A 24,279-nucleotide genomic window follows, 5' to 3' on the forward strand; every position below is an offset into this window, starting at 1 on the left:
AGAAATGATATACTGTAATACTCTGTGGGATTTTCCACGGGTGAGAAGCTTAACATGATTAAAGATGAACATTTTTGTTTTTCAAAGGGACTCTAATCAAAACGGCACAGTTATTTCACTGTAGTCTATAGAATTGCATACTACAGAATATTTATAATATTAAATCACAGTACATCGATGGGTGCATTTTAAATATTATCATTGGAAAGTGAAGGAATGAGTATTTTATACTTCTCTCCCAAACTAATTTCTCTACCAGGCTAACACAGCTCTCACCACGAAAGATAAGAAGAACACATTCATCCACCTTCATCCACACCTTAAGCCTAGGACCTCCTTACGCTTTCTTCAAGAGATAGCTCCATGCGTGCTACAGAGGTTTTATTGCACTGATATTCTGCAGACTTTTTATACTTTTATTTTGAAGTAGCTTTACTATTTCATTCTCTTACCTCTCCTACACTTTCTTCACAAATGCTGACCCACGCTGATATTCTCAGGACGCTACGTAATGACCAAGTGACCCACAAATGAGTCTAATCAAGGCCATTCTGCTTGGATTACTTAAAGGGAAGGTACTCTTTCCAAAGGTGAGGGTGAAGAGATAAGGCAGAGGAAGCGATTTAAAGAACCGATTCTTTTTACTTCCTCAACAAGAAACTAAATGTAATGGACAGGCACAGTAGCTCATGCCTACAATCCCAGCACTTTGGGAGGCTGAGGTGGGAGGATCACTTGAGGTCAGGTGTTTGAGACCAGCCTGGCCAACATAGTAAAACCTCATCTCTACTAAAAATAAAAATAAAAAAATTCGCCAGGCGTGGTGGTGTGTGCCTGTAATCCCAGCTACTTGGGAGGCTGAGGCAGAAGAATCACTTGAAGCCAGGAGGCAGTTGCAGTGAGCTATTGCACCACTGCACTCCAGCTTAGGCAACAAAGCAAGACTCTGTCTCAAGAAAAGGAAAAGAAATTCAATGTACTAAATATACATGGGAGAATATCTAATTGGTAAGGAGAGCAATGATCCATTGCAAATGTCAAACACTCAATGGAAAAAAAAAACAACTTATCCATAACATTAAGCACCTTAATGTTAGAAGCATAATTCTAACAGAAGGGGACCCTTCCCCCAAGTCTAAATGTTATTGGAAGGTAAGTTATTTCACAATTTACAGTGAAGATGTGTGATTTGTTTTCATTTTTGCTGGAAGAAGCAGAAGGTAAAAGGGGCTGGAAAGAAGAAATGGGCAGAAGTGTGTCTGATAAACAGCTTAGAGATGTGACTGACATGGGTTAAAAATGAATTGGTACCATTTGCTTTTCAAATCTAAACCTTCCCTTAAGCTGCCAAATAAATGTTCTAAGGCCTTTAATCATTCTATCAGGGAAAATTTTTTCTTCCAACTTGTGGAGAGGTACTGAAATGTACCCTTTCTCTGCAAAATTTAATAGAGTTAAAATTCTCTTCAAAGAGATGAAATCTAATCCTAGGATTCATTAAAATGACCTGGCTCTTCTTCACTGTGATATATCAGAATGAAATACTGCTTCAGAGTCAAGGGCAACAAGGATATAGTTTTTGTTTTGAAAGTTAGATCTTTGATATACGATGAAACAGCATTTCAGTAAAGTGAAGAATAAAAGGAAAAAAGCCATCAGTTGAGTAAAGAATTAAAACATTTGACTACAGTTTCTGTTTGCTTTTAGAAAAGATAATTAATGCTGTAGAGAACTTACTGAACTAATATTCTGCTGATTCTTCTTCACTCGTTCGATCTCTGGGGTATGTTTTACCGCAGTGCCAGATCCTACTTCTTTCTTATAAAATACCTTTATTATAAGAAAAGGAAAAGAATAACTAAGCTTGTCAAAATCAAGTCCTAGATCTGCATCTTAAAAAGACATTTTCTCAGGTTTTATAATAATACGAATACCGCATCTGAGTGCCAGAATTATAGAAACCAATTAAATAATCTATTAAGATAGTAAATAATCCATTAAGATAATCCATTAAAACTTTTGTTTTATATCCCATAATCTTACAAGTAACCCTCTCCTGCTCTAGGGCTAGACCGCTACCATGGCTGACTACAGATTATTTGCTTTAAGAATACACACTGACAAACCAGAGTTCCTTTCTTCAAATATAAATATATGTCACACGTGTATTTGAGAAAAAGCAGATATTACAAAAGCCCATTAAGCCGTTATCACTGAATTCAAAAAGAGCATGACATTTTAGGCAACTTCTATTCTCCAAACACAAGGATGCCCACATTCTCTTCCAAGAAAATGTTAGCTCATCGTCAATATCAATGTTAATTTCAAGTCTATCTTCTTCATCTTCCACTTATTTGTTAACCCTCTCCCATGTGTCTCCACCCCCAGTAACACCTACTCCTTCCAAACCCAAAGCAGAACAAAAACACAAGAGTATTTATGAGTGCTCTCATTATGAGTACTCTGCAGAAAACCAGAGTAATTATAAGAAAGGCAAATGAGGATAGAATCACTGCCTTTCTTGACATTTGGTAATCCAGTGGCCCCTGCATGGGTGGGAGAGCACTGTAGGAGAGATGTTTTCCTCCAAAGGCTAGAAGTCTAGAACACTATGGAATCACACAGCCTCCTTTCCTGATCCTTCCAGTAAGATTTTTCCATTTCTCAGTACAGACTGGCCATCCCTGTGGAGACCCAGCAGGCACCTGACCAGCTTACCCTGAGAGCTGGCACAAGCCAACTAATTAGGAGGTAGGAAATATTCCAGAAGTCCTCACACTTACTGGAATTTATATTTTGATGAGATGCTTGCTTAACTATTAATGACTGAGCTAATTCTATGTTAAAATATTAGTTGTATGGTCAATTTTTACAATTTTAGAACAGAAGTCAAGTTTATACATTTATTAATCATGGACCAAGTCTCTTAATTAATAGTGCTGATGTACTATTTACAATAGCAAAGACATGGAATCAACCTAAATGCCCATCAATGATAGACTGGATAAAGAAAATGTGGTACATATAAACCATGGAATACTATGCAGCCATAAAAAAAGAATGAGACCATGGCCTTTGCAGGGACATGGATGGAGCTAGACGCCATTATACTTAGCAAACTAATGCAGGAACAGAAAACCAAATACCACATGTTCTCACTTATAAGTGGGAGCCAAATGATGAAAACACATGGACATACAGAGAGGAACAACACACACAGGTGCCTATCAGAGGGTGAAGTAGGAGGGGAGAGAGAGGATTAGAAAAAATAACTAATGGGTACTAGGCTTAATACCTGGGTGACAAAACAATCTGTACAACAAATCCTTATGGCACAAGTTTACCTATGTAAAAACCTGCACAGATACCCCTGAACTTAAAACAAAAGTTTAAAAAACATAGTGCCGATGCAATTCCTCTTCCTCAAAATAAAAATATATAAGTTCAGAAATTTATTAAGAATGAGTAAATCGCTAAATATATTATCAGTAAAAACAATTACCAGGAATAAAATCACTTCATATGACTATTTTCATCTTCTAAGTAAAATCCATGTAGAAGACTAAGACTTCTTTCCAGAGTTAAATTTTAAATTTAGTTAAATTTGTACCAAAGAGGGAAATTTGAATTTGTAATTCCAAAAAAACATGAAAATTGATAATTTGTAAAAATTATCAGTATTTTTATTATTTTAAAGAAATAAAGATAATACACTTGACAGAAAATTCAAGTAAGACAGCAGAAGACACCAGACAATGAGAAAAAAAGACCATTTCTTACAAAACAAAATTTCAAGGTGTCAACGAAAAGAAATAGTGGCTACTCACCGCACTAATGTTTTGTTGAGTTGTCTTAATTCTCTGAATTTCAGGAGTATCTGCTATGGTAGAATAGTTAGAAAGCATCTTCTCTGCTTCATCTTTATACTTTCTCTAAAAATAAAAACAGTTAATATAAATCTGAAACAGTGTGTGCACGCACATGTGAGAGGGAGGGAGGCAGGAAGGGAGGTGGAGGGAGAGAGAGAGAAAGAGAGAGAGAGAGAGAGAGGGAATGATACCATTCTTCAATCTCTACCATACCACATGGCTTCTAGATTTATGCTTTGTGTCCTACTTCAGGTGAAAATAGATTTGATTAAGGGAAAGTTACCAGTATTTTGAAGTTGAGATTAAAATCTTAATTTTCTCTCCACTAAACAAGCTACTATGAGTTCTAATACAACCCAGGCAGTATCTTATCCTAGGACCAGCACTTACATTTACTTACTATGTAATGGGTATTGTTCTAAGCACTTAACACACATTAACTCATTTAATCAACCTGACAAGCAGATACTATTATTATTTCCATCTTACAGATGGAGAAACTGAAGTACTAGATAGTAAGTATCAGAGCTGCAACTTAAAACCAGGCTCTCTGATTCCAAAATCAGTGAAGTTAACTATCCTGGCAAACTACTGCTTATTAAGAAAGGTAACTACTTTTCATGTCGAAATGCACCAGGCTTCATTACACACTCTTAAGTATCCCCATTGTATTTCAGTGATTAAAATCCCTTAAAATTATATTCTCACGTCACACTAAAAAAAAAAAAAAAAAAAAAAAAAAAAAAATCTATGCTATTAAGTTAGGGCAGGAAATCTGACAGCTCAGGCACCTTCACTCTCAATACTTTTCCTTTCAGGTGTATCTATCATGGTTGTAACACTATATTTACATGATTATTAGATTTGTCTGTAGCTTTCCAAGGGCAAAGTCATGTCTGGTTTTGCATGCAAATGGGTGCTCAGGAGGTATTTACCGACTGAAGGAATGAGTTTGGCATTCTTGAGACAGTAAGTAACTCTTCTCCACTGACTCAAATGTCCATTTGCCTGTTTAATGTATTGAACTAGGATTTTAGTTCAGCTGATATGACCAGAGCCAATGTCTCCAAGTTCACGGACACCGAGAACAGAAGAACACACACTTCAGGACCATCCCAGTGGCTGTGTTGCCTGCGGAGGCTGACAGGCACACAAGTCCTCTGACATTTGACTCTGCCATCTTGATACTACCCTTTTGAACTAGTGGATGGTTAATGTCCTTGCTTATGTCTTAATCAGAATTTTAACAAATTTCGCCAAATGTTGTTACACATTCCTTCCTGCATAAACTCCATTAATCAAATTAAATTCTATGGTCAATTTTATATAACCATTTCATTTTTTTCATCCCTTCTATTATTTTTTTTTCCATTGGGAGTCATTTATTTTAGTAAATGTTACAGCAAAGATACTATTTGCTAATGAATGTTTTTGCCCAAGTCAGATTTTATAAATAAATTCTTCTTCCATAAATATTTTTTGTGGTCATTACTTCTCCCACATCCAGCTTTGTTTACAGAATATGGGACAAGTATATTCGACAAATCTAAATTTTACCAAGAAAACTTCACTGTTCCCTCTATTTTTACCCAACACTAAACTTCACCTTGTACTTTGTGCAGCTTTTGTCACTGTTAGTTTTATTTGGAACTATTTTAATAATAATATTCATTATGAAATGGTTAAAAGACAAATAGTTTGTAATTTATTTTTCTGTGGTATAAGCAAAAGCATTTCAGCCAAGTGTCCAATAGGGTCAAAAAAGAAAAAAAGAAAGAAAAGGTTAAAATATCCTTAGGCTGGGCACAACGGTTCATGCCCACTGAGGCAGGAAAATAAGCTTGAGCCCAGGAGTTTGAGGTTACAGCAAGCTACGATGGTGCCACTGCATTCCAGCCTGGGTGAAAGAGTGAGACCTCCATCTCTAAAATTAAAAAAAAAAAAAAAAAAAAAGTTTTAATGTCCTTGGACTCAAAACAAGGAGCCCCGACAGAGAGGCTGTAGCTCTCCATAATGTCTGTTGCATTGAATCTATGACAGTTGTCCTATTCATTAGTAAGGTTAATCAAGTTTGGCTAATGGTTTCTCAGTGAAAGAGTATACTAACTCTGAATGCAATACCCTCAGAAAGATATCATTCATAGGGACATACAAAGCACGTGGCAACATGACATTGGAACACACAATTCTGAGCATCTTCATTCTTGACCAACCTGGCTACAGATTTCAGATGTCCTCTTGGCTCGAAGGATATCTGGGATATCCATGCTCACTTGCATTCCTCTCCCTTTAATTTCATTTTCTAAGTCCTTCTTGTATTGTTTCTAAAAGAACAGAAAATGATCTTAGAACTTTGCTTAAGCTTTAATAGCAATGTTGACATTTACGTGTTTGAATCTCAAAGCCACCCATGTGGAAAGAACACTTATGCTCTTTCTAGCTATGATTCACGGCATTTATTTTAAACTTTGTATCTCACTGTTGTCTTACCTGGCTGGCCATCTCCGATGCTTTCTTAGCTCTCTGGACATCAAGAGTGTCCATGCTCACCTGCATCCCTTTCCCTTTAATTTCAGTCTCCAGATCTCTTTTATAGTCTTTCTGCAGAAAATGAAACACACAGTTAGTGCTCTCCAATCATTTGAAAAACTACTCAAACCTCGAGATGTTATTTGACATCAGGACCATGTCTTTTGGAACGAAGTTGAATCCTTATTTCTTTTATTTCTATAGAAGAAGAAAGAGTTTTTACTTGTGGTAGGACTATGACTTAGTATAACTTATTCACCAGTAATCAGAAGACTTTTTTCCTGCTAATCTGAATTAAGAAGAAGAAAAACAGAGCTAGCCAAGGGGAAAATTTAACATTTCATTATGATAAACTTGATATATTATTGGGTCATATACAGCTTGCTGTTTTTCACTCTGTAGTGAATACGTGTTGGTTTTTTCTCTGGAATCCACCCCTTCTTTTCCCTTCATTGGGTCCCTAGCTTGCCACTGGACAACTCAATGCTCCCACTCCTAAACCATCCAGCTTGAGTGAGACTGGCTCAAATCTCTGGACTCTGCTGGGCTTAAATAAATCATTACTCCCTTCACTGGCTCTCTGATTTGCCACTAGACAACTCAATGCTTCCCCTCCTAAACCATCCAGAAACTGGCCCAAGTCTCTGGGCTCTGCTGGACTTAAATCATTATACCCCATCACCCACACTGCAGAATTGGTTCCAGGATGCATGTATCTTTTTTTCCACATAAGAGGTGCTGGAAGCCTCTTTGCAAACAAGAATGTCTACCTAAGAACTGAAAGCTGAAACCAAATCTCATTATTTGAGTCCTAGATCAAGCCATGCCTAGAAATTTCTCTACAGTTCAATCATAAGAACAACAAATAAGTTATCTGTGTTTTTTTTTAAGCCAGTTGGAATTGGATTACCTATTGCTTGCAAGATAGTCATAATTGCACAGACACACATGTCTTTAGGGACTTATGTCACATTTAAAAACTGATTATAAAATTCAACACGCTGTACATATGTAAATTTGCATTTTCTATATGTATATTATTCTTCAAAGAAAAATGTTATTTAAAAAAATCTATTAACTATAGCCAATTAAATTTGTTTTAAAACAATTATTTCTTATTATGCTGACACACTCCAGATTTGTAGATTCTCTGCTGCAAAGTAAATGTTGGTTTGCTTATTAGTAGATCGTCAAATTTAGATAAGTGGTAAACAAAAGTCTCAATCTTGGAGTATTTTTCTCCTGTCTTCCACTCATAATCCTTCCTGTTTTTACTGACTTACACTCCTAGTATCACTTTTCTAAATAAAAGTTTACATAATTATGTTTAACTTTCAAAACAATAATATTCAATTATTACTATGTCTATGAAAAGCACTCTGTTTCAGCCTGTTTAAAGCCCCAAAACAAAATGTTTCATTTGAAGGCCAACAAATATGATGAAACTGAAGCACTGATAGCAGACAGCCACGAAGGTCCAATGGTAGAAGGATGTAACAATTTTCCAATATGAACTTTCAAATGTAAATGTGTTCTAAAGCACACAGACTACATTAGACACCCTTGGCATCAGTTATTTGTTGTCTGCATAACAAAACACCCCAAAACTTAGAAGGTTTAAAACAACAACATGGCAGCATCTGTGTTCAAAGAGGGCAAACCCTAATGCAGAAGTGTGTTTATAGCCTCTGTCTGAGTCACATTTGCTGATGTCTCATTGGCTAAAGAAAGTCACATGGTCAAGCCCAGAGATATGGGAAGGCTTGACTATTGAGGGTCATTTGTGTTACAATATGATCCATTGACTTTATTTGAAAAATAAACTTTCGATATTAAAAACAAACTCTGGCAAAGTCCCAAACATTGGTTGAAAAGGATCTGAGCCTATCATTTAAGTAAAATGGGACATGACTATGATTATAATTAGATTTTTATTATTATTATTTGGGGGGTTTTTATTGACTAAGACTCTCAGCCTGAGAGTGGAGACTTTACCAGAGCCAGATGAATCAATTTACACTGGATGTGACTGGAAACCACTAAATAATTGCACGTGAGGAGAGTAACAAAATTTCATTTAATTCCCTCAAGGAGTCTTCTGCTGGGTTGAGAATGTCTACTAGGAAGGCAATAATAGCAGAATTCTAGTTAGGAAGCTATGGCAATGATCTAGAGGATAGAGATGGTAGCTTGGACTACGGTGGCGAGAAAGAGATGGATTTAGACCGCTACTATGGGGGTGACATCAACAAAGCATGCTGATGACAGGAATCAAAGTGATTTCTATGCTTTGGTTGGTGCCATTTGCTGGGAAGCAGATGGAGGAAAGCTAACCTAGGGGAAAATTAAGGATTCTAGTTTTGGCCTGTAATGTTGAGATCCCATTATACACTTCCCTTGTAGACAACAAAAGATAAAGGGTCACATATTCACATTCATGTTATAGAACACTTAATTTTTCTATAAGAATGAGGTAGACCTATATGAAGGAACACAGAAAAAGAATCCATAATATAAAGTGAGAAAACAATCAAACACTTAAATGGAGTATGACCCCATTTAAGATTTTTTTAAGTCTTTGTGTGTACAAGTATATATTTATCTATATAAACACAAAACAGATTTGGAAGGTTCCATAACAAACTTATAACAATGACTATCTCTCGGGAGGAGAACAGAAGTGGGAAAGTCCCTGTTCCTCACGCTCCTGGCCGTCCACCCCGGCCACCACTTCAAAATGGAACACTTATTGATCAGGAAACCTATACCATCTCCACTTCCTTTGTCTTATTCAATCATGGCAATCCCATTTCCCTGGCCAGTGTCTAACCCTGGGGATGTCAGTCATTTTCAAAACAACAGTAACTTCCCTAGCAGCTAAGCAGCTACTTCTAGCCTTCCAGATTTCCTGTAAGGTGTCAGTCCTCAGTCAGCTCTTCCTAAGTGCAAAGGTCACACAACAGCTGAAGCCCCCACCTAACCAGTCTTGAGATAAGTGAGCAGGACCCATTCACCTGCACCCCAATTTTTTCTTCACATACACTTTTATAAAATCATCACAATCCAAATCTTTACTCCAGCGATCCTTTTATATTCTCAGATTTTTGTGGGGAAGTTCAAGAGGTGTAGAGAAAGTTCTAGGGTATTTTCTTTGAAATATATGCATATGGTCTGACTCCTACAACCTTGTGATTGATATCCATCCTGTTACAGAATTTAAGACAAAACTTCTAAATCAATATCCTGTATCCCATGAAGAGAAAAATGGTATTAGATGAATGAACATGGTCAATCAGGTTATATCAGACCTCTACTCAAAATGCTATGTAGAAATTTCATGCATGCTGATTATGTCAACAATGGCTATTTTAAGAACATGCAATCAGACAGAAATGACTATTGTACTCACGTTAAGCATCCAAATATGAAGTTCTGCTCAGAAATTTGGAAATACAGATATGCCGAGCAGCAGGTGATCCATTAAAAAATACCATGAAAACATTTATCATAGCCCAGATTACCATTAAATATGTTGTATTCTGAAGTAAGGTGTGCAGGGGAGTGCATGTGTGCGTGTGTGTGTATTCAATTAAAATGCCTTCCACCAACCTTTTTTTGATATATTGGAAGGATGTGAGCAAAGCAAAAACTGTACATTTTCAAACAGGCATAATGCTGTGGAATAGTCTCCATTCCAAACTGTTAAACCAGCCACAACGCTTTGAGAAATTCCATATAGTAATCAAGTTGCTAATGATTTGCTAGGTTCCACAATATGAGTCTTAAGGCCTGCATCACGCACCCTACTAACCTCACTCGCAATCTCTGCAGCCTTCTTGGCATGCTGCATTTCAAGGGTGTCAGGGGCAGCTTGCATTCCTTTCCCTTTAATTATTGACTCCAGGTCTTTCTTGTATTCTTTCTGCAAAAGACATGTTACAACACTCAAACACTCAGTGGGCAAACATGCATCTGCAGTCAATGATACCAAAAAAATAGTTAAACATATTTTACAAAAAAGGTAACAAAGCTCCTTGAGTACTACGAATGATCACTCACAACTAAATCTTCTGAACTGCTTAGAACAATAATCTTGTTCTCACTGAAGAAGTGCATGCAAAGCTCCAAAGATGTTTAGTATACAGGGCAACTGCCACGTGAAAATCTTCACTGACAATTGTCTTTAGGGTTGGAGGATAGGGAGGTGGATGTAAATGAGCTGATGTTATACAGAACAGATGAACTTGGGAGGCCACAGCACTCACCAGCTGTGTGACACTGAGAATGCTCAACTTTTCCAGTTTACTCATCTGCAAAATGAAGGCAGTAATGCAGGCATACCTCATTTTTATTGTGCTTTACTTTATTGTGCTTTGCAGATATTGCATTTTTTACAAACTGAAGGTTTGTGGCAACCCTGCTTGCCAAGCAAGTCTATCGGTGCTATTTTTCCAACAGTATGTGCTTACATGGTGTCTCTGTGTCACATTTTGGTAATACAGTATTTCAAACTGTTATGGTGGTTTGTGATCAGTGATTTTTTTTTTGACAGAGTCTTGCTCTTTCGCCCAGGCTGGAGTGCCGTGGAATGATCTTGGCTCGGCTCACTGCAACCTGAGCCTGCTGGGTTCAAGCGATTCTCCAGCCTCAGCCTCCCGAGTAGCTGGGACTACATGCGTGTGCCACCGCATCCAGCTAATTTTTGTATTTTTATTAGAGACCAGGTTTCACCACGTTGGCCAGGCTGGTCATGAACTCCTGACCTCAGGTGATCCACCCACCTCGGCTTCCCAAAGTGCTGGGATTACAGGTGTGTGAGCCACCACGCCTGGCCAATCAGTGATCTTTGATGTCACTATTGAGACAGACAGATAGGAGGGGGTCACTACCAAAACTCCAACTGGCCTGAACACTGGAAAGAGTGTGCACTGGGGTGGAGCCAGAGAAATTCAGGCCGTTTGCAACAGGGAGGAGCCTGGTCCCTCTTCTTCCTGTGTGGAACCTGGGATCCAAACTGCGAGGTGGAAAGCACTCTAGCAGGGACTCTGGCCTTGCAGAGAGTCCCTGTTTCCCCCTTTTCTTCCTTTACACCCAATAAAACTCTGCTTTACTCACCCTTCAAACTGTCTGCAAGCCTAAACTTTCATGGCCATGGGACAAGGACCCTGTCTTTAGCTGAACTAAGGAGAAATCCTGCAACAGTATTGTAATTGTTGGGAGATGCCACCAAATGCACCCCTATAAGTCAGTGAACTTAATTGAGAAATGTTATGTGTGTTCTGACTGCTCCACTGATTAGCCGTTCCTCTATCTTTTTCCCTCCCTTTGGGCTTCCCTATTCCTTAAGTGACAACAATATTGAAATTGGACTGATTAGTAACCCTACAATGGCCCCTAGATGTTCAAGTAAAAAGAAGAGACGTACTTTAAATCAAATGCTAGAAATGATTGAGCTTAACGAGGAAGGGATGTCAAAAGCCAACAAAGGCCCAAAGCTAGGACTCTTGTACCAAACACTTATTCGAGTTGTGAATGCCAAGGAAAAGTTCTTGAAGGAAATTAACAGTGCTACCCCAGTGAACACATGAATTATAAGAATGTAAAACAACCCTATTGCTGATATAGAGAACGTTTTAGTGGTCTGAATAGATCAAACCAGACACAACATTCCAGAAACAACATTCCCTTAAACCAAACCTAATCCAGAACAAGGCCCTAACCCTCATTTCTGTGAAGGCTGAGAGAGGTGAAGAAGCTGCAGAGGAAAAGTTGGAAGCTAGCAGAGGTTGGTTCATGAGGTTTAAGGAAAGAAGCCATCTCCATCATATAAAAGTGCAAAGTGAAGCAGCAAGGGCTGATGCAGAAGCCACAGCAAGTCACCCAGAAGATCTAGCTAAGACACTTGATGAACGTAGCTACACTAGACAACAGATTTTCGATGCAGACAAAACAGCCTTCTATTGGAAAAAGATGGCATCTAGGACTTCCATAGCTAGTGAGGAGAAGTCAATGTCTGCTTCAATTCTTCAAACGACAAGCTGACTCTTCTTAAGGGCTAATGCAGCTGGTGACTTTAAATTGAAGCCAATGCTCGTTTACCATTCTGGAAATCCTAGGGTCTTTAAGAATTATGCTAAATCTACTCTGCCTGTGCTTTATAAATGGAATAACAAAGCCTGGATGACAGCACATTTTTTTAAAGTATTGTTTACTGAATATTTGAAGCCCACTGCCAAGACCTAATGTTCAGAAAAGAAAGATTCCTTTGAAAATATTAACGTTCAGTTACAATGCACCTGGTCACCAAAGAGCTCTGATAGAAATGTATAAGGATATTCATGTTTTCATGCCTGCTATACAACATCCATTCTGCAGCCCATGGATCAAGGAAAATTTTTACTTTCAAGGCTTATTATTTAAGAAATACATTTCATAGGGTTTTACCTGTCATAGATTGTGATTCCTATGATGAATCTGGGCAAAGTAAATTGAAAACCTTCTGAAAAAGATTCTCCGTTCTACATGCCATTAAGAACATTATTGATTCATGAGAGAAGTACAAAATATCAACATTAATAGAAGTTTGGAAGAAGGTGACTTCAACTCTCATGGATAACTTTGAATGGTTCAAGACCTCAGTGGAAGAAGCAAATGCAGATGCAGTGGAAATAGCAAGAGAACTAGAATTAGAAGTGGAACTTGAAAATGTGACTGAATTGCTGCCGTCTCATAATCAAACTTGAATGGATAAGGAGTTGCTTCCGATGGACAAGCAAAGAATGTGGTTTCTTAAGATTAAATCCTTGTGAAGATGCTGTGATCACTGTTGAAATAACAACAAAAGATTTATGATATTACAAAAACTTTGTCATTAAAGCAGCAATGGGTTTGAGAGGATGGTCTCTAATCTTGAAAGTTCTACTGTGGGTAAAACATATCAACAGCATCACATGCTACAGAGAAATCTTTCACGAGAGGAAGAGGCAATTAATGTGGCAAACTTCATTGTCATCTTATTTTAAGGAATGGCCACATTTACCCTAACCTTCAGTAGCCACCATCCTGATCAGTCGGCAGCCATCAACATAGAGACAAGACCCTCCACCAGCAAAAAGATTACCACTTGCTGAAGGATCAGATGATCATTAGCACTTTTATCAATAAAGTACTTCAAATTAAGATATAGATGTATTTTGAACATAAGGCTACTGCATACTTCTTAGACTACAGTATGGTATAAACATAACATGTATACATATTAAGAAATCAAAAAGTTTGTGCGAATCACTTTATTGTGATATTTGCTTTATTAGGGTGGTCTGGAACCAAACCCATAGTATCTCCACAGTATGTCTGTACCTCCATGGAGGATCCATTGTGAGGATCAATCAGAGTGCATAGCACAGCGCTCAGCACAAAGGAGATGATCAACACCTGACACTTCCTTTCAGTTTTCCACTCTTTTTCTCCTAGGCCAGTCCTTCCTTCTCCTAATAAGGCCAACTAATGCTGCTCCTGCCACCATCCTGCCATTCAACTGCATCCGTCTGTACTTTGCCATCAAGAGAATAAAATAACTTTTACATGTGCTACTGACAAGTAATTACAAGATAATCTCTGCATGTGGATTGGACATGTCATGGCAACAGAAGAATTTGCAGAAAATGACTAATGTAGGGATAATGTGATGACAATGTTAGCCACAGACCTCACCAGGGGCACATGTTGTTTATGGCTGACCAGCATCCATTCCTCCTTCTTCTGGCAACAAGCTCCATGGTTTCCTTTTGGGAAATGACATCTAAGTTCTCTCAATCCATACCCTTGGGAAGGATTGATTTCCATCACCTCCTTACTCCCCACATACATTTTTAATTCTACTAAAGTGCCTTTTAAATGTTTCCTTTATTTAAAGAACGTGAATATAGCCGAGATTAAGGTGGTGTTTTAAACACATAAACATTTATAATGTTTTATATAAGACACTGTTAAACTACCTCAATGAATGGGTGAGAGGATAATCAGCACATTCTACTCCCCCAACCCCAGGCACAATGATTAGGCCAGGTGTGAGCACAGGATAGCGATTAATCCAAGGAGATTGAAACCTAAGACTTTAATTAGAACTACAAAAAGGGATGTTCACTTCCCACTGGGATTACTGGCCATAGATATGAGTTATCCTGTTATTAAGATGTTTCATTGCACAGAGACAGCATTCCAGAAGCAAAGCCAATAGAGAAGATAACAGAACCAAGAGATGAAGGAAGAGAGACATCATGTGAATCCCAACATGACAGTAATTCAATCTTTGGATTTTCTATTCCATGAGTAAATGCATCTCCTTTGCTGCCCACCCTAGTTTGAGTTGGGTTTCTGTCATTTGCAACCTAAGAGTCACCATCACCACCATCATCATTATCATCATCCTCATTATCATCAGATTTTCAAAATATGGGAACAAGTCTTTAAGCTCTTTCACTGCTAAATTCAGCTAAAGTCTGTTAAAAGCACAGTGACACTTTATGACCCAAAGTAATGAGATAATACAAGGATTACAGGACTGAAAACACTTCAGAGATGTTTCAGTTCTCCTTATAAAGTGCATGAAAAGTGAGCAGAAACTACTTTAATTTGATAAAGAGGCTGAATAAGTTCATTCAGCAGCCCAGGGCAAAACTGGGAGAGTCAGTTGGGTTATGTGCAGGAAAGCAAGTGAACTTTCTACCTGCAGTTACTGATGGACCATAATAATACACCTTCCCAATCATCTGCCTTTTACCTGCTTAAAAGAGGAAGTTAAATCTCATTAAACTATTTTAGTTTATTACATGGATTTTCTCCAAAATGGGGAAATGGCCATTTTTCTCACATCACATAGAAAGGGGATTATGAGCATCATTTTTTTTAAAAAAATTAGTAGTCCAGGAAAAGACTACAGGATATAGCTGTTTACAATCACTTACATATAAAAGTTGTGGATGTATAGAACCTTTCAGAAAGACTGTCAGATAAGAAAACCAGCAAAAAACATATTCATCTAAGGTGTTAAATAAACACTCACCTCACTCGCCATTTCAGAGGCTCGCTTTGCTCTTTGGATGTCAAGAACTTCTGAATTAAGTTCCATTCCTTTCCCTTTTATTTCATTTTCCAAATCTTTTTTATATTCTTTCTATAAAACAAGAATATCACAGTTCAAAACTTAGCAGGAATCACTTTAGTCAGTGTGCTATTCCACATGTTTTTTAGAGATCACAGAAATGAGAAAATATTACTAGGAAGGAATGAATCAGACAGCTAAGTATTCGTGCTTTTTTCCTACAGACACTTCATTTTCCCCTCTACCAAGTTCAGAGTGGCTTCCAATATTTTCAGCCTTTTCCTTTTCATACTTTCTCTCAACATGTTTTGGTATCATAGTGGATTTTTTAAAAGACATCTTCTCTTTCAATGGTGAGGAAGATCTTAAGAACACATGTTCCTTATTAATTATTTAAAGTATTTTGAAAGTTGTCTATAAAACATGAATTACCAAAAAAGAACATGATTGCAAAAGAATGGAAAATTACAAAATCAAAAGGACTGATGTAGCCAAAGTTTTTTTAAAAAGTTTAAAAAGTGAGCAGAAACCACTTTCATTAGACTCAGGTCATTCCAAAATTATAAGCAGCCCATTCCAATGTCTAATAAGCTATCAGGAGTTTCAATTACTTGGGCTCACCACAAGCTGATATAAGGTAGTTGAAAGCAGATACTTCAAGCACTATCCATCACAATTACCTTAGGTATTTACACCCTTCTACAAGTCTCAGAATATTTCAAGGCCCCCTTTACTATCTCTGATGGAATCTGTGACTCACATTCATGATGATGAATGGAATCATCCATAGATAATGAAATCTGCATAGATGATGGCATTTATGGCTCAACATGATGATGATGATGATGATGATGATGATGATTATCATTATAGTGATGATGGTGGTGATGGTGACTCAGGTTGCAAATGACAGAAACCCAACTCAAACTAGTGTAGACAACAAAGGAGATGCATTCACTCATGGAATAGAAAATCCAAAGACTGAGTTACTGTCAAGTTGGAATTTACATGATGTCTCTCTTCCTTCTTCTCTTTGTTCTGTTATCTTCTCTCCTGGCTTTGCTTTTGGAAGGCTATCTCCATGCAATTTAAAGAGTTGTAAAACCAAAACATTTTCTACAAATTAATAATAATTTGAATTTCACCCATTTGAATCTCATATTTTAAGTAGATCCAAATGCCTTCTATGAATACTTACATACAACTTATTTTTCTCTGCTAATGAGTTGCTTGTTTTCTTACTTAATTGCATATGAAAATCATATATATCTTATTCCTATTCAACTAAGTTGCATTTATGATTAACTTGCCAGATGAAAGATTCTAGGGTTCATTTCATGTTACTTTCCCTTCGTCCAATATAATTAAATTAGCCTGTCCTCTGCTCAACTAATAGCTTACTAGACATTGGAATGGGCTGTTTTATAATTCTGGAATGATCTGAGTCGAATGACCCAGGTGAAAGTCAGACCTCTTTCATTTATTTGGTGGTGTGACCTTCGGGAGGACTTTTAAGTAACTCAACCTTGATTTCCACAATGGTGAAATGAAAATAAAAATACTTGTTCTCCTAATGTCAACGGGCAATGGGGGGAATCAAAGGAAATGAAGTATAAAATGATACTTTGAACACTCTAAATGCAATGTCAATGTAAAAACCACAGAGTAAAAAACGCAAAGTTCATTTGAAGCTACATGCTTATACTTAGAAAGGGAAGTAATAATTTAATTAAGTCACCGAAAGTCCTCTTTTCAAATTAGACAGGCTATAACTATTTTTTAACTTAATTTTTTAATTTTAAAAAATTCTTATTGGAACTTGACAATTTATGGTTGTATATATTTATGGGGTACAAAATTATGTCATAATTTACGAATACAATGTGGAATAATTAAATCAATCTAAATAATACATCCATTACCTCAAATATTTACTTTTTGTGGTGAGAACATTTGAAGTTTACTCTCTCAGCAATTTTGAAGTGCACTATATACTATCTTCACCACAATGTGCACTAGATCTCAAAAAAATTATTCCTCCCATTTAGAGATTTTGAACTCTTTGACTATCACCTACCCATTCCTCCCACCCTCCAGCCTCTGTAACCACCACTCTACTTTCTGCTTCTAAGAGTTCAAGTGTTTTATATTTCACATAAAAGTGAGAATATGCAGGATTTGTCTTTCAGTGCCTGCCTTATTTCACCTGGCATCATAGTCATTATGAACTAAATGTTTCTCTCCACCAAAATACATATGTTGAAGCCCTAGCCCCCAGTGTGACCGTACTTGAAGGTGGGACCTTTGGAAGGTGATTAGGGTTAGATGGGATTGTGAGAGTGGGACTCCCTTGATAAGATTAATGTCTCTAAAGGAAGGAGGAAAAAGACCACAGTTCTATCCCTCTACTGAAGTCACAGCACAAAGGTGTCTGTCTGCAAGCCGGGAAGAGGGCCCTCACTAAGAATCACATCTGCCAGCACCTTGATCTTGGACTTACCAGCCTCCAGAACTTTGAGGAAAGTCTGTTGGTTAAGTCACTCAATCTGTGGTATTTTGTTACAGCAGCCTGAACAGACCAATAGAATATAGTGTTCTGAGCCTTTTCCTACCCTGATGCATGTATTCTGAATTAATACATTAAGACTCACTGCAAAACAGGAATAAAAGAAAAAGGCAATGGCACATAGTAAAGTCATTTACGAATCTCAAAATAGACTTTACATTGCCTTTTGTACATAAGTGATACAAAAAGATTCTCCTTTAAAAAAGTTCACATAAATAGCGTATTTTTAAATGGAAGACAACAGTAGTAGGAAGTTGCCATTATTTGAAATTGTTTTAAAATTATTATTAAACTTTTTTCTTTTTAAAAGCCTTATGGTCAACTATTTCTCTTTTTTTCTTCCCTTTTATTTTTAGTTGACACATAATTGTACATATTTATGGGATACAGAGTGATATTTTAATATGCGTACACAACATATAATGATCCAATCAGGGTAATTAGCATATCCATCACCTCAAACATGTATCATTTCTTTGTGTTGTGAACACTCAAAATCCTCTCTTCTAGCTTATCAAAAATATCCATTCAATTATAGTTAACCATATGCACCTTGTGGTGCTGCAGAACACCGGAGCTCATTCCTTTGTATCTGTTAACCAACCTCTCCCGATCCTCTCCTCCTGCCACTGTGCCCTAGCTCTACTCTCTAGGAAGTTGCCATTTGCTTAACCTTCAACTTCAAAAATTTTTATTAGGAACTAGAAGTGAGAAAAGATAGTGTAGCAGGAGAACTCTAAAAAACTTACATGTCTATTTTAGCACAATATATATTACAACACTGAATCACATTAAATTTCTAAAACCAGTTAAACGGTACGGCCAGTCAGCATTTGCTTATTAAAGAAGTTCATGGGCCGGGCGCGGTGGCTCAAGCCTGTAATCCCAGCACTTTGGGAGGCCGAGATGGGCGGATCACGAGGTCAGGAGATCGAGACCATCCTGGCTAATACGGTGAAACCCTGTCTCTACTTAAAATACAAAAAACTAGCCAGGCGACGAGGCGGGCGCCTGTAGTCCCAGCTACTCGGGAGGCTGAGGCAGGAGAATGGCGTAAACCCAGGAGGCGGAGCTTGCAGTGAGCTGAGATCCGGCCACTGCACTCCAGCCTGGGCAGCAGAGCAAGACTCTGTCTCAAAAAAAAAAAAAAAAAAAAAAAAGAAGTTCATGATGATGTGCTCCTTCCTATAGGTAATTAATCTCAAATTTATTTCACTCGTCTAAGAGATTTCCTTCAGGAATAGTTTCCTCAGTTCAAAAATTCAAAATGAAATGAAATTTCATATATATATGTAATATATATTCCACTTACATATCACATAATATACATTATTATATTGTGTATAATATATACATATATTACATTATAAACTACATTTATACTTAGGGAACACTTTCCCTTAATATAAAGAGCATGTAAGCAGATTTGGAAAATCTATGAGCTACTTTTGGCCACTTAAAACAAAGAAAACTAGCTTTTAAAGGGGTGGACTACAGACATGATATTTTAAGGTCTTAATGTTAAGAAAATTTAATATATTACTTATGAGCAAAAGTGCACCATTACATTTTGGAGAAATTTTGCAGAGAATAAAATAAAAGTGGACATGAGTTCCTCTGTTCTACATGTTAAATATATTATTTTTCCATACTTAGAACACCAACTACTTATAAGTAATGTAGCATTTATCCAGACCTTCACATGTGAGCATCTTATTTCTGATATCAAATGTCAAGAGAGGGAGAGAACTCTGGTCTTTTTCCTCCTTCCTTTAGAGACATTTGCTGCAGGAAAGTGACAGGAAAAGCTGGTTCTAAAATGTTTTTATAATAACTAAATTTGAAAGAACCAAGCTCTCTCCACCCATATTCAAAACATCTTTTTAAAACCTGCTATAAAACTATAAAACTATTTATAGAGCTTCTGAGCTACAACCAAAACAAAAAAACCAGGCTGTTTTCAAGTTTTCCCAGGAAATCTGGGCAATTTCTTCTCGCAACTTTAATTGGAAATGTTAACACATACGCTCCTGTTTTTAATGAAAATGCAAAATTTTATTAGTGAAGATCAAAGTGAAAAAAAGAGTAACACCTTAATATCTCAAACACTGAATTAGTAGAGAATTAGCTAAATATTTCCTGGCTTATTTCTTGACTTTTCTTCGTGATATATAATAGTAAACACCAAGATCGTACCTCCCTCAGAAGGTTGGTGATGTACTTTACATGTAAAAATTCTGGAGTCTTGTCTAAATCCAGTGATGACCTTCCTTTAATCTCCTTCTCAAAATCCTCTTTGTAAATTTTCTGTTAAATAAGACCACATAATTTTAAAGTTAGCAAATATCAGTGACCATTGAAAAGAGATTTGAACAAGAGTTCCCAAAACAAAAATGATGTTTTCTTAGGTAGTTCTACCAGATAAGGGTCATCCTATCAACAGGGAAATAAGTTCAACTTTATCATAAATTTAAGAATTCTACCAAACAAAGGAGAATTATTAAGTGGCCTCTTCCTCTGGTAAATCAGAAAATTCTGAGTGAGGTTTCCTAACATCTTACTAGTCTAGGATTAACATCAGCCCATTTTTCTGAGAAGAACCAACAAGACTGGCTATTTGACTGGATCCCCCAGTTGGTTTACTCCAAGGTGAGTGGATCTACTGACTGGGGGAAAATCTGGTGGCATGGAAGCCATTCAAACCACCATCAAACCCAAGCAGCATTAACGTTCATGTCCCCATCATCCTTCTTCATCAGACTTTTGCAAATTCAGGAAACACCACTTCTAAAATGTAATGATGATTGAGGGGGAGGGGGTTTCCCTTTAATGATTTTGGAGTTGAGAATATTTCTCTACCATCTATGGTGTTCGATATGAATGAAGTTGTGCTGTGAGGAGAATTTTATCTTGAACCTTATAACTGAACTCCTCCTTTAAGTGAGAGTTCACAACAAGAAATGAAAGGTGGACACGATGGTGATAGTGGGGGGCTTAGATTCAGACCACATTAGCCCTTTTAACACACTCTGCCACTCTTTGGCTATGATTCTCTAAATTCTAACATTTGAACTACACATTTGAAAAATCAGTGATAATGCATGCTTTATGACTATAAAGACAGCTATAAACTATAAATAACAAAAATATCCATCCATGTGAAATATCTAGGAAACAAGGACCCAGATTTTACCAGCCAAATATTTTGTTCAAATTGCATGCCTGAAATGATAAAAATAAATAAATTCTGCCTGAAATTGTTATTCAGGCAAAATGAGAAGCTATTTCCAGGTTCATTATTTATTCATTACAGAGATAGGTAATTGTATAAATAAATAATGTCTCTAAACCATGAAGGAGAATAAGAGAAACATGGTGTCTCCTCACTTAGCACACGTGTTCCACACAGCAGTCTAACGCTGTGGATATAGCCACAAGGAGAGAAACAAAGGATGTTCTGAAAGTCTAGCAAAGCTAAATAAGCAGTTGCATTGAGAACATTCTGAACTAAAGAACTGAGATACAATGACCAAAAACAATGACTAGAAACTTTCCTCTTCCTTATGTGGAATTAGTAGAAATAACAGGCTGAATCTAGGGCATCTCCAGGCTAAAAAGGACTCTTTAAATGGTGAAATAGGAATATGTCTATGCATTCATGCATTCATTTACATCAGCTATTTCACTTCAAAAAGTGCTTCTGAAAAAAAAAGTTATTTTACGGAAGTAAGTCATTAAGGGAGGTTAATTATGACTAGAAGTAGCCAAAATATATAGCTAGAAAAAAAAAAAAAACTTTTGGGCATGCTTTTGAAGAAAGCTGTATTTGTGAAATAAGACAACGAACTTTTCAAAGCCAGATTTAAAGGTTTCCTCCAGAAAACACACACATTAAACCTATATCTGGCATTGGAAGAAAGCATGATAAACTTAATTATAGGCCATAGCAAAGATACCAGTGGCTTTTCCTGGATCATAAATACTTAAGTTTACCTGTAAGAAGTTCCTCGAGAAACTCGTAGTCAAACCTACCTCTTAGGAATAAAAAACATCTCTAAGATGATTCTCTTTGCACCTACTTCATCGGTCCTATATTTAAAAACAGTTTTCATGTCAAACTTTGTCTAAGATTTTAGCTATTTTCTAAACTTTAGCATATGAATTGGGTCCAAAGATACTTTCTATTGAAAGATTTCATTCTCCTCAAGAAATGATGGTTGAGCCTAAAAAAATCTAATAGTCAATGACTATAATTAAAGGGAATATATGCCAGGGAAAACATGTCTCACTTGGCAAGAGTGAGAGAAGAAGTTGGGTGAAGAAAAGAGAGACTACCCTAAAATCCCAAATCATAAATTACTGTCATTTCTACTACAGAAACATAGTATTCAAATATATTAATCATTAATTACAAGTTTCTGGATTTATCCGTGAAAGGAAAGTTATCCACGGTAGAAAAAAAAAATGTTAAGAAACTGCGCAACCAGAATGATAAAAAGGTGTTCAGCATGAATGTTGCTAGGGCTGAGGATCAAAGAAGAGGGGAGGGGGTAAAGGGAAAGGGGCAGGGGAGGGAACTGGAAGAGGAGGACCAGCCTGAAATACTGATGCTGTCAGAAATGTCCTCAGAAAAGGAAAGTGATTTTTGATCCCTGTGTCTTTCAGTGAAAATTTGTTAACAACTTCATATTGTCTTAACCCATTGCCCTTTTGCCTCAAGAATACTCTTGTCCCTAGTCCTAATGTAACATTATAAACCTGTCTGTTCCATTAGAATTAGAGACAAGTTCTGTTTAGAAATAACTCCAAGAACAGTTTTTATATTTTATTTTCACATTGCAAATCAGGTCTGATTTGCTTCAGCCTCAAAGAGCCTGTTTATGTAAAATTAAATCAGTGCTGGCAGCAAACTGCACATTTTTTTTCTAAATGGGAAATGGGGTTAACCTTTCAGAAGACCCACTAAGCAAAAGCATTATGACAGCTCCTGAAAGTAGAAACGTTTTTCTGCACTGTGGGTCAGTGACAACGGCCACATTATCTCTACAAAATGGGGACATTCATTGGGTGGCTCTACTCCACGCAAAAAGTACTGCTGCAGTAGAAGATAGTAAAGCAATGAAAAGAATATATAAAATACTTTATATAGTTTATACACGTTTACACACTATTATCTGAAGGCAGAAAAGGTATTCTAGGGAAATTTATTCCATTAAATGTAAATTTTTGTAGGGTTTCTGAATTTTGACCAAACTCACTAGTATCAATTCACTTAAAACAAATAACTAATTTAATCAAAATGGTTACTTGATATTTCTTTATCAGATTTTTCTTCATTGGCTTAAGAAGATATAAGACAGGAGTCCCCAGTCCTTAGACCATGGACCAATAGCAACCTATGGCCAGTTAGCAACCCGGTCGCACAGCAGGAGGTGAGCGAGGGTGAGAGAGCATTCCTGCCTGAGCTCTGCCTCCTGTCAGATCAGTGGTGGCATTAGATTCTCATAGGAGTGCAAACCCTATTATGAACTGTGCATGTGAGGGATCTAGGTTGTGCACTCCTTATGAGAATCTAACTAAAGCCTGATGATCTGAGATAGAACAGTTTCATCCTAAAACAATCCCCTCCACCATCACCACCACTTGCCAATCCATGGAAAAATTGTCTTCCATGAAACCAGTCCCTGTTGCCAAAAAGATTGGAGACCACTGAATAAGACATGAAAATACTAGTAATTCTTTTCCTTTTGCTTGAAGAAGAAATTAAACAACTTTGTCTATTCAATAAACCATGGTAATATCTAAATGCCTTTTCCCCAAGAAGATGAATTATAACATTTCAACAAATAGCATGGGTAATGCTTAGAAAATTCCTGAGAGTTTTTTGTCCACAAGTTATCATTTCTGCCTGTTTTGATGTTGTTATTGGGCAACAGGAAGGATCTTATTCATTGAGCATGCCTAGCATGAAGGTTGTATTGAACTGAGACCAGCATCCACTATTTCTGTCCCTTCGCATTAAGAACCCAGCTGCACCCACAAAACTTTGATATAGGCTGCAGACAAAACCTTGTGTGTCTGATCCTGAAAAGGTAGGAAGGAAAACACACACACATACATACACAAATAAGTCTCACTGGAACAGAGAAAAAAAAGTGTGGGGAATATCGAGATGTTACTTTTTTTTTTTTTTTTTTTTTTGAGACGGAGTC

At 37.0% G+C, this 24,279-nt stretch overlaps 1 protein-coding gene across 1 annotated transcript in view; it reads right to left on the reverse strand.

Annotated features, from left to right (window-relative positions):
- The window catches only part of NEBL (nebulette), a 119,978-nt gene that overhangs the window by 49,005 nt on the left and 46,694 nt on the right, over positions 1-24,279 (reverse strand). The window contains 7 exon segments of the mRNA XM_017869178.1: positions 1,738-1,830; positions 3,828-3,932; positions 6,083-6,193; positions 6,360-6,470; positions 10,210-10,320; positions 15,463-15,573; positions 20,264-20,374. Of these exon segments, the coding sequence (XP_017724667.1) occupies positions 1,738-1,830; positions 3,828-3,932; positions 6,083-6,193; positions 6,360-6,470; positions 10,210-10,320; positions 15,463-15,573; positions 20,264-20,374 (753 nt within the window).

This window comes from Rhinopithecus bieti, unplaced genomic scaffold (assembly GCF_001698545.2).
Source record: "Rhinopithecus bieti isolate Rb0 unplaced genomic scaffold, ASM169854v2 scaffold_3043, whole genome shotgun sequence".
Classification (NCBI taxonomy): Eukaryota; Metazoa; Chordata; class Mammalia; order Primates; family Cercopithecidae; genus Rhinopithecus; species Rhinopithecus bieti.